Raw genomic sequence first — 12,356 nt, forward strand, 5'->3', positions numbered from 1 at the left:
TGAGTATGTTTGTTTGTTTGTTATTTGGTTTTTAGGAATTTTGATTCTAATAAGCGAAAATTGACGAATATTATTTACAGGCTATATAAAGATATAAAGCATGAAATTATATTTTATTACCAAAAGTTTATTACCAATTAAATAATATGTGAGAATCGGAAGAATATTATCTACAGGTTAGCAAAATAAAAATATATTTATACTTACATACATAGCTTAATTCATATACATATTAATTAAATATAAACATAATAAAATAATAAACATAACAGAATTAAAAGTAGTTATTTATTTTAGATTGCTTTAAATTATCACTACAAAGTCTATTTATAGATTTTGCAATATTGTATAACAGTCTCTATTCACAATCACTTGCACTTGTTCCTTCCAACACTCTCCTCAGGATGGCTATAGTGTCACAATTTTGCCATTTTGTAACTGGAATTCTTTCGGGTTCATTCTGATTTTCCTTGGCGAAATTATCATACTGTTACCAAGAATGTCTTAAGTTCTGCAAATTGCAGTGTCTGGAGACCAGGCACCTGCGAGTTGATCTAATGGAGGTGTATAAGGCCTTGAATAGTTTGAGAAAGCTCAATGCTGATGGAATTCCTTCTCTTGCTTAAATTACTCACATGAGAGTACATAAATTCAAACTGAGGAAAGACAATTGTACAACAGATGTGCAGAAATGCCTTTAGCTGGGGGGGGAGTTGATTGTTGGAACACACTTCCATCTATTGTAGTGGAGGTTGACAACTTAAATAATTTCAAGGCAGAATTAGACAAGCATTTGGAATGAATGGATGGGTGAAATGGGAAGGTCTTTTTTTTTTCCCACCTCCAGCTGATGCTATAAAAGATTGCTTTCTTGCATCCTATGCCACTGCTAATGCTAATATACAGGGTGTTTGAAAAGTGATGGTCAATAATTTAAAGGTGAAGTGTACAGACTACAATATGCAAAAAAAAAGCCTAGTGAACATGGGTCCTTAAGTGAATTGTTTTCAAGATATTGCACATTTCTTGTTGGAATCCACCACTGACAAGTGGAACTGCATAGAGTTGAAATCCACCACTGACTTGTTTGTTTAGGTTAGGTTATGTTATGTCATTCTCTCCCCTTCTCCCTCTCTCAATGCTCTGAGACGTAGCAGGCATACTAGTATTTGTCAAAGGAAAGTCAACATGGAAAGAGGTTACAGCAACAAAGGAGAGTAGGTGGATATGCACTTCATCTATGGTAAAACCAACGGCAGTGCACTCAGGGCTGCAAGTTTGTACCAAGAAGCATTTCCCTGCCAAAGGAAGCTCAACAGGTGCACATTCATCAGGGTAGTTCAATGCCTTAGAGAACATGGATGCTTTGCACATGGAGTACGAGCAGGTAGACCCAGAAGCATAATACCTGATGTTGAGAAAAGGGTGTCAGAAAGAACACCCTGTAACATGTAACATCTGTAAAATCCTGTGGTGTTGAAACCAAAAATTAAAAATGTATTATCTTAAGTTTAATAAAACCACCCTTAGCAAATGATTCACAGCTTTTTGCTAAACTAGTGCCCCCATAGTCAGTGGCGGATCTTAACAGAAAATGTGCATTATCTCGAAAACAGTTTATTTGCAGCCGGATGTTCACTGGGACTTTTTTGATTATTTTAGTTTGTACTTTTTATCTTTAAATTATTGACCATCATTTTTGAAACACCCTGTATATTAAAAAAAAAAAAAAAAATTTTTTTCAATTGTGACATGCTTAAATTTTTTTCCATAAACAAATAAATTAAAATAATAATACAACTAAATAATTTTGTTTTTTCTTATAAGAATAAACAAGTGTTTCAAGAAGTTTTAGAATGACCTCCACAACATAGTTTACACACTTTTTTCCTTTCTCTAGGTCATAATAATCATATTTAGTCAATGTTTCCATAAGGACTTCTTGTAGTCAGCTAAATCTTGTGCTATCCTGTTCATCAAAGTAGGACAAAGCAAAGTAAGCTTTTCTACTCTTATAGGTTTGAACTTTTTGATTCATTTGACCTATCCTCTACTCCCCTCTCCCTATAATTGCAGATATTATTAATGTGAACTTGTTTAAGATGTTTTTTAAACAGTGATCACTATCCTGATGTTCCGAGTGATAACTAATATTTAATGTGTCACATGGTGAAAGTGATTAAAAAACTATACAGAATAAAAAATTGTTTGACCTTAACACTGGAATGTATTACAGTGCAAAAAGAGCTTGTTTAAGGACACCGTCCCACTGAGATGTTTCTTCTACCTTTTTCGATATAATTTTCTTGGGGGGTATTGTTAATGCATTCTACCATTCCACTGTTCTCGGGTTGTAAAAATATTCTGAATTTTCAAAGCCTTGCACAAATTTAGGAAAAGGGCTAAGGAGAAGTAGGGACCTTTATTTGAGAACAAAGTTTGAGGGATTCCATACCTACATATTATTTCATCAACCTACATATATATCAATGATGAGAAGCCTCAGTCCATCTGGAAAACATGTCAATCACAACTAATTATGCATCTATTGCCTGTTGCGGTTCGAGGAAGTGGGCAAAAATGTCAGCTGCAACATATCAGAAACTTCTGGTAGGTAACATTACTGGCTGTTGAAGTGCTTTTTCCACTTAACCCACTTCTTAACTGGCATTGAATTAAATAACATAGGAGTATATTAGGTTTTTTTTTTTTTTTTTAACTAACATACGTCTCATGGCAAGCTCTGATTCATATTCATATTTTTCCTGACTAATTTTTTTCACACATATTTTAGTTATTCCAGACAAGGTTTAGCATTAGTAGAGGCATATGATGCAAGAAAGAAAGTTTATGCAGCATCAGCCAAAAAAAAAAAAAAAAAAACACTTCCATTTCACCCCTCTGTTCATTCAAAATACCTGTCCAGCTGATCCTTAAATTTATTTAGGCTATCAGCTTCCACAACAGGGGATTGAAGTCTGTTCCACCAACCAACTACCCGCTGGCTAAAGGCAAATTTCCGCACGTCTATCCTACATCTGTCTTTCCTCAATTTGAATTTATGCCCTCTCAGGTGATTATTCTGAGCAAGAGGAAGAATCGCATCAGCACTGAGCATGCTCAAACCATTCAACGCTTTATACACCTCTATCAGATCACCTCGCCGGTGGCTAGTCTCCAGACACTGTAATTTGCAAAATTTAAGCCTTTCTTCGTAAGAGCAACCCTTTGTTCCATTCACTAATCTTGTTGACCTTCCCTGTACTCGTTCCAGCAGCTCTACATCCTTCTTGAAATGAGGCCTCCAGACCTGTATACAGAACTCAAGGCATGGCCTGACCATTGCCTTATACAAGAGAATAATCACCTCCTTATCCCTGCTAGAAAAATTCCTATATATCATTGACAAGACACCATGAGTTACTCTTGCAGCCCGTCTGCACTGCTCAGAGAACTTCACATCTGCCTGCCCAATTACCCCCAGGTCCTTTTCATTCTCTACTACTGTCAGTGTAGTACCACAGAGTTGATACTTTACTCTGGAGTTGCTGTTTCCCATATGTAGAACTTTACATTTGTCAATGTTAAACTTCATTTGGCACCTCTCAGCCCATCTGCTCAACCTTTCCAGATCCTGTTGTAGCAGCAGCATAGCGTCAGTAGTGTCCTTAAAAACACTGCCAATCTTTGTATCGTCTGCAAACTTGGACATTAAGCTTGATATGCCATTATCAATATCATTTATAAATACAGAAAACAATAATGGACCCAACACAGAACCCTGAGGGACTCCACTAGTTTTGATGATCCTGCTCAGATAACAAACAAACTGAATGAGTATTTTGCATCTACATTCACACATGAGGAGTTGTTAAGGTTTGAAAATGCCACAAGGTTATCAAATTGTAACAGGGTGCTTAATGATTTTGTAATAACTGAGAACACATTGGAGGAGAAATTGTTGAAGTTAAACATAAGCAAAGCACCTGGTGTGGAATGGATCTATCCAGTTATATTAAAGGAAGCGGCAAAGGAAGTACGCAAACCCATAGCCATAATTATGAGAGCATCCTTGGACTCAGGGGAGGTCCCCACAGACTGGAGATGTGCAAATGTGTCCTCAATTCACAAAGGGTGACACAGGTAATTACAGACCAGTTAATTTAACTTCTGTTCTGGGTAAAATAATGGAGTCACTGGTTTAAGATGCATTGCAGGATCATCTAGACAAGACTGCAGCAATAATTCAGACAGCATGGGTTTGTTAAGGGAAAATCTTGTCTCACAAATTTGATTGGTTATTATGATGTGGTTACAAAGAAACTGGATGCAAAAAATAATTTTGATATAATATACTTGGATTTCAGGAAAGCTTTTGACACTGTTGCGCATGGAAGACTATTGTACAAATTGGAGCAGAATGGCATTAAGGGTAAGTTGCTACAATGGATAAAAGGATGGTTGAGTGGGAGAAGACAGAGGGTGGTAATCAATGGGTGCAGCTCTTCGTGGATTAATGTTATTAGTGGAGTCCCACAGGGTTCGGTGTTGGGTCCACTGTTGTTTTGTATATTTATCAATGATATTGATGAAAGTATATCAGGCTTATTATCGAAGTTTGCAGATGATACAAAGGTTGGCAGGGTTGTTAATGACAGTAATGGCAGTGTGTTACTGCAACAGAATCTAGAAAATTTAGGCAGATGGGCTGAGAAGTGGCAACTGAAGTTTAACATTGAAAAATGCAAAGTACTGCATATGGGTAGAAGTAGCCCCAGAGAAACGTACCAAATGTGTGGTACTACACTTAAGGAGGTAGAAAATGAAAAATACCCGGGAGTAATTGTGCAGTCAGATATGAAGTTTTCTGAGTAATGCATACAGGCTGCCAGGGCAGGTCATGGGGTGTTGTCAATGATATACAGGAATTTTGTTAGCAGGGAAAAGGAGGTGATTGTCCCTCTGTATAAAGCAATGATCAGGCCATGCCTTTAGTACTGCATGCAGGTCTGGAGGCCTTATTTTAGGAAGGATGTAGATTTGCTTGAGCATGTACAGAGAAGGGAACAAGATTGGTGAGGGGAATGAAGGGGATGCTCTTACCAGGAGAGGCTTAAGTTCTGCAAATTGCAGCAGCTGTAGACTAGGCACCTGTGAGGTGATTTGATTGAGGTGTATAAGGCCTTGAATGGGTTGAGCACGCTGAATTCTGATGGGATTCTTCCACTTGTTCAAATTATGAACCTAAGGGGCATAAATTGAAATTGAGGAAGGACAGATGTAGAATAGATGTGCGGAAATTTGCCTTTAGCCAGTGGGTGGTTAATTTCTGGAACAAACTTCCATCTGCCGTGGAAGTTGATAGGTTAAATAAATTTAAGGAGGAACTGGACAAATGTTTAGAGGGGGTTGTTTTGTATTTTTTTTTTGGCTGATGCTGCATAAGCTCATATGCATCACATGCCACTACTACTATATGACATTACAACACAACCACAAACTTACACTTTTTGAAAAATCTCTGACCCTCACATAGTTCTGTGCTACACAGAGTACACAATGTTGAGATGGGGGAAACCCCTGGGGCAGTTAGACACAAGCACTTTACACTTTAGTGTTCTGCTGACAGAAAGGTGGTCACAGGATAGTTAATGACCGTAATTAGGTTGGTATACTACTTCAACAAGAATTAGATATATTATTCGAATGTGCTGAGGTTGAATACTGGAAAATGCGAAATCTTACATTAGTACTTAATGGTAATATACTAGGAAATGCAAGACCATCAATGCAATGCCTTACCAAATTCAAGTTTTCAGAAAAAAATTGAACTTAAAAAAAAAAAAAACCCAAATCAAGACTAAACTCAAGAAAAAACTAACTACAGTCACTCCCCGCCTTACATAATACTTGACTTATGGAAATTCAATTTTACGCAAGTTTTTGCCGATCAGTTCAACTTAAGAAAATCATGGAAACGTATTTTGCATCCCACAGGAATAAATGAAGGTATTGTGAAAACATTGTAATGTGAACCCAATAACACATTGTTTTTTTTTTTTTTTTCCAATTCATTCCAAGAACTCGGAAGTTGAAATTTTCACTATATAACTAATTTTAACTATCTAAAGGTAATTTTTATAATGGAAATTGCACTACACTTTCATCTTTATCATATGTTCCGTTCTAAGAAACAATTTTGAATGCCTTTGTGATATTTTTCTAAAACACATTACTGGATGTCAGTAACATAAAACAATAAAAACAATTTGCATTTTCCCGTTTACTGGGCTTTTCTGTTAGCACAGTCTATTATAAATGGGTAGGAAACTCGATCTTATTGCATTTGCGATATTACCAATAACTGGAATTCTGTGGTTTTTACATTACGGTATTATGGTGAAATGTGTTTCCCTTCACTGAAATCTTCAATCATATAAAAATTTTCAGAATCTTCTCTTCCTTCCTATTTACTTATTACAATTGTGAAGGGAAAGTGACCAACAGAAAGTGCAAGTGGTGGCAGGGCTAGGAAAAGAAACAAAATTGATTTAGAAATGAAGATGATTAAGAAGTACAAAGCAGGACAAAGTTTGTCATCTATTGCACAGGAATTAGGTCTTGCTGCTTCAACAGTGAATATTATTTTAAGGACAGTGGAGTATAAAAGAACATGTTAAAGGCTCAACGCACTTAAGATCACCAGTGATCACAAAACAGCATCCAGGTGCTATATGGTGGAAAAGCTGTTAATAATATGGATGGAAAATCAGATTCAGAAGCGAGTGCCCCTGAGTCTAATGGCCATTCAAGCAAGAGCAAGAAGTATTTATGAAAACTTTAAGGATAAGTATGGCAAACCTCAAGCCAAATTCGTGGCAAGCAATCGGTGGTTTAATAAGTTTAATCGGTGGTTTAGTTCAAGCATTGCACTGGTTTCCAAAACATTAAAGTATGTGGCAAAGTCGCCAGTGCCGATTCTGCAGCTACAGAGAAATTTTGTGATGTGTTGGAAAAAACCCCCTCTAAATCTCCACAGTCCTCAACTTCCACAGCAGCGTGCTTATCAGCTGGAGAGTTAATTCTGGCAAAGCTGCTTGAAAAGTAAAAGTTGCCGACGTTATGCCTGTCTCCTCTCTCTTTTTGTAATTTTATAATTTTGAAATTTTTGTAATTTTGTACACTTTTGTAATTTTTCCTGCACATGAGATAAAGAAATTGAATAAATAATTCTATTTACATGTTTGTCAAACATTTCTTTTTTGCTTCAATCAAATTCAACCTACGTAGAGTTCCGCAGAACACGACCCTTACGTAAGTCGAGGAGTGGCTCTAGACTAACTAAACTAACTAGACTCAAGAAAAAACTACCAACTCTACCAAGAGAAAGGGATTTGAACCTTGTAAGACCAATCTGATTGTGGTGTTTAAGGCCTCGAAATGGTTGAATGAACATAAATGGCAAGGGAACTTTTACACACTTAGTCACTTGACACACACAAGAGAGCATAAATTTAAACTCAGAGGGATAACTGTAGACTGGATGTCTGAAAATTTTCTTTCAGTTAACGAGTGACTGACTGTTGGAATAAATTCTCACCCACTTTTATGGAAATTGGAAGTTTAAATTTAGGGAAACATTGAAAAAAAGAGATAAATTAATGAAATTTATTATGATTTATAATAATAAATTTAGTTAATGAATTAAGGAAAATAATTTTACTTTCACTCCTTTTTTTATTTAAATTTACTTATATTTATTTTTGGCTCATGCTATATCAGCATGCTTCCTTGTATATTTTGTCAATATTCAAATAAAAATTAGAGTTAACATATTATTAGGAAAACAAACAACTTATATTTATACATACCCCTGTGTTTCAAGTAACTCCTCCATTTCTAAACATTTCAATTCGATTTGTCTTTTCCTTTCGTGAGCCAAAATTTCAAGATTTGGTTGTTTATTCGTTGCAGCATCAAGTTTCTTTAAATCTTCTTCAGTTCGATAATTTACTTTTTCTTTACACTTGCGAACAAAGGATAAATTCCTCTGCACATAACCATTAGTGCCACTTCCGCGTGGAGTAGGTAAGCCAATACCATTATACATTATGTTATTTGGGTGCGTGGATTGACCTGAAACATGTAAAATATGAAAAAAAAGACAGTTAACACTGACTCTACTGAATTTAATTTTTAATGAGATTAAATGACCATAACAAAAAAGGGAAAGGAAAAACAGTGGTCAGATTTGCAGAAATTATCATAGCAAAACTGCTTTCTTGCCAGATCAATTTATTACTATAAAAGTTCCCTTAATTTTTTTCACTTTTAACACTTCCTCTGATATATGGTGGCTTCAGGTTTCATCCTATCATTCTGTAGGTGCCAAGTTTCATTTTCTGTGTAATCACTGTCTAGCATGCCAGTAACAATTCTACTGTGGTTGTATGAGATTGTTTTGTCAGCTACTACTTAGAACTATAGAAAAGTGATTTATCATTAGAATATTATTTTGCTAAAATTTATAGTTAAAAAAAAAAAAAAAAACTGAGGCTGCAAGCTGGGTAATGAGTGAGGACAAACAAAATCAGCAATGGAGAACTGCAAGACATGTAAGGATTAGATTTACATGCCTGAGTTGTTACCTTAAGCTAAAGTATGGTAACATGTGAAGAGGCTCCAAAATATATGTAGAGATTTTTTATCCTCAAAGGAAAATGGCAAGCACCTCTCTCAGACAGTAAGGCCCTAAAACAGTGCTTTGCAAACTTTTTTGACCCAAAACATAATGTCATTGCCAAAATGTAATTTGACACACTTCTCAGAATTTCATATTATTCTGTTTTAATTATTCTTTTTGTTCCTTCTTTTTAAGTTGATGATAAATGTAACAATATGCAACTTTGTTTCAAGTCAAAAATCACATAAAACAGAGTAAGAGGGAGAAAAGGTATGCATTACTAAGCACAAGCTTAACCCAGCAGTGATGGGTCACTTGACAAGTGACACTCAAAAATACTGTTCCTGCATTAACCATTAATTAATGATTAATATTATATAATTTTTTCTAAAGTGATTTTCTTGGTTTTTGTACTGAAAGTGCAGATGAGAAGGAGTCAGGTGAGCTGCCGTCATCTTTGCAATTATTTGGTTATTGCTTGTAGTACAGTATGGTACCAGACAAGCACCAGCATTGTGTTTGTTTAAAGTTTCAGGTTACTTGTTTTCTCTCACCCACTAGTTCAATAAATATCTACCCATCTTACCCCAGTTATTTTTGAAAAATGTATTACTAAAGACAGGAATACAAAACCCAATATTCTCTCAAGGTGATCATTACACTACAGGAAGCAGATACATAGTTTCATATTTTGCACACACCAAATTTGAAATAAACCCGAAAACAGAAGTAACTAATAGTAATGAATACAGTCAGGTCTAAATATTTATGTGGAGGGGGGGGGGGTTTACATGTCAACACTTTCAGCGAAAACTTGAAATTCTGCGAAAATCTGTACTCTCACCCAAATAGCCCCAGATGTTTTCTACATATGTCTAAACATGCAACCATTTACAATTAACAGAAAAAATGTTTAAATGTGTTGAAAAGGTTTTAATTGTGTTTTTACAATAATGAGTAACATTTTAGACCCATGTTTTGAATATACTGAATCAAAATTTTATTACATAGTTAAGAACAAGGCATGCACCAGGGTATTCACCATAGGATTCAGTACTCCTCAGTAGTAGGGGTCGAAGAGGCTGGAGAAGAAGCAGGGTTGGCTGATGAGATTTCAGGTTCGGGGGTACGAGGAGTTTTAGGCATCAGTGCAGAAGTTGTCCTTTTCAGGAACATTGTGATGGGAAGCTGCTGCATCTTTTGTTTGAACTCATTGAAAATGGCTGTGTATGGTGTTAAAATATCGTTGAAGCTTTCCTTGAACTTCATTGCACGAATAATGTTGTTGTCGTATTCGTAGAAGAAGCCCAATAGGTGTTTGCTGTCACGAACTGCCTATGCTAGGTTTTCCAAGTTGAACTTCTCTCGGCATGGTTCTTCCTCAAGCTTGTCCTAATCCTCAGAGTTAGAACAAACAAGCTTCTTGAGTTCATCATCCGTTAGTGTTGTTGCTTGTCCATCATTTAAATCAGTGATGTCCTCCTCTGCTAAGTCCTCAAAACCTCGTCCTCTAAGAGCTCTTGGATTCTGCGAGCGGAAAATTAGGCCAGGCTTTGTCATATGGCCTGCTGCATTGCTGCCAACTAGCAGTGTAACTCGAGCTCGTGCTACCTTGAATCCTGGGGACCTTCTTCTCTTCAACGGCTATATAGGTGCGCTGAGGCATCTTCTTCCAGAATAATGCTGTCTCATTGGCACTGAAAACCTGAAACCTATTCAGGTTTATATCCCTTCTCCTCAATGAGCTTCTTAAGTTGCGAAGGTTAGGCCTTAGCAGCCTCGTGATCAGTTGAGGCAGAGTCGTCTGTAATCTTTACATTACAGAGTGAATAATGGCTTTTGAATTTCTGGAACCAGCCCTTGCCGTCAATGAAAGTGGTTTCCACGCTGCTGCTGGTACAGGGTGTTTGCTGCTTAAATCTGTTCTAAAGAACAAGGGCCTTAATAATGCAGTTAAAATGGTTTCCATGCTGCTGCTGGTACAGGGTGTTTGCTGCTTAAATCTGTTCTAAAGAACAAGGGCCTTAATAATGCAACAATAATCATACCAATGTTCACATACAAGTTTTTCTTGTGCTGGTCTTCAATCCAAATGAACAGTGCTTTCTCCATTTTTAATATCATTTTATCACGTACATAAGCCGCGTATTTAGCAGTAAGAATTCCACCAGCTTGCCCTGCCTCTCTGATCTCTGTTTCCTTATGTATCATACGGTACTTTCGTTGATACCAAACATGACATCATTTACATAACATCTAAAGGAATGTGAATCACATAAGAACCCATAACCGTAAACGTCACGGGAAAGTAGTAGCAGAGGCACAAAAAGGAGAAATGACAAAAGACAGTAATTAGTGGCAAACATTTATTTGACATAATATTAACGATGGAGTACGAGATGGATGCATTTCATGATGTTACAACAGATGCTAGAAGGTTCCACCATGAGATGCGATGCATGCGTCACACTGACGCAGCATGGATTGGCAGACACGGTTGAACACACCTGGAGTTTCTTTGACAGTAGCAGCAGCGCAGACGAGTCTCACTACGAGATCCATTTCCATCTCCACAGGCGATTCATACATGATAGATTTGAGGGCCATCCCACAGAAAGAAATCAAGGCTCGATATATCAGGTGAGCGTAGGGGCCAGGCAATGGGTCCACCACGGCCAATCCATCAATGCCCAAAACACCTGTTCAAATGGTCACGAACACACCTTCCATAATGGGCAGGCACCCCGTCATGTTGAAACCAAATGTTGCGTCTCACATTTGCAGAAACATCGTCAAGTAACCCTGGTAGAACTTTTTCAAGAAAGATCTGTTATTTAGCAGAGTTCATGCGGGATGGTAACAGGTATGGGCTGACTAAGCAGCCATCGACCATACCTGCCCACACATTTACTGCGAACCGATGTTGTGTATGGGGGCACACACCGTGTGGGTTGTCGTGAGCCCACACATGATCACTGTGCTGATTGAATAAACCTTCCAGAGTGAAATAAGCCTCATCCGTGACCAAAACATAGGCTGGAAAATTCAAGTCTTGAACACTTTCTTGGAGAAACCACTGCACAAAAGCCACACATGCAGGATGATCTTGGGGGAGCAGTAACTGAATCCTTTGGAGATAAAAGGGGTGTAAGGAATCGTCGTGCTAGACACACTGCAATGAGACACTCCTAAGGCAGAGGCACATGTGCTGGTAGTAGGATTATTCTGGATGGCATTCAACACACTTTCTTCCATGGCGGGAGTTCGCATTGAACCTGGTCTGCCCGCATACTCCTGTTATCTCCGAATGACCCATAATCGCACAAATTTTGATGCACATGCGGAAACAAACGGTGGTCCGGTACATGTCTGTCTGGGAAGCGTTCTCCATAAATTCGTTGAGCGGCTCGTCCATTGCTCTCTGCTAATCCATACACTAGGTGCATGTCTGCCAGATCACAGTTCGTATATCGATGCATGCTTTTCATGCGGCGACTACTGCTTGAATGAGTAAACCAGAAATTTTCCCTCTCGCGAACTGATGAACAGCACCGTCTACTGACTTACAGTGACGTTTCCAGTTATGGGTTCCTATGCGATTCACATTCCTTTAGATGTTACCTACCTCCCCTAAACGTTTGTACCAATATTTTTGAGACACCCTGTATAAAGC

At 37.5% G+C, this 12,356-nt stretch overlaps 1 protein-coding gene across 6 annotated transcripts in view; it reads right to left on the reverse strand.

Moving 5' to 3' along the window:
• Positions 1–12,356, reverse strand: part of Srrm234 (Serine-arginine repetitive matrix 2/3/4) — a 661,659-nt gene that overhangs the window by 619,335 nt on the left and 29,968 nt on the right. For all 6 annotated transcript variants that reach the window (XM_090374230.1, XM_090374228.1, XM_090374229.1 and 3 more), the window contains exon 2: positions 7,872–8,136. In XM_090374230.1, coding sequence (XP_090230356.1) covers positions 7,872–8,110 — 239 coding nt within the window. In that variant the 5' untranslated portion in view covers positions 8,111–8,136. The remainder of the gene's footprint in view (positions 1–7,871; positions 8,137–12,356) is intronic.

Source organism: Mastigoproctus giganteus, chromosome 5 (assembly GCF_048544385.1).
Source record: "Mastigoproctus giganteus isolate SK-2022 chromosome 5, ASM4854438v1, whole genome shotgun sequence".
Lineage (NCBI taxonomy): Eukaryota > Metazoa > Arthropoda > Arachnida > Uropygi > Thelyphonidae > Mastigoproctus > Mastigoproctus giganteus.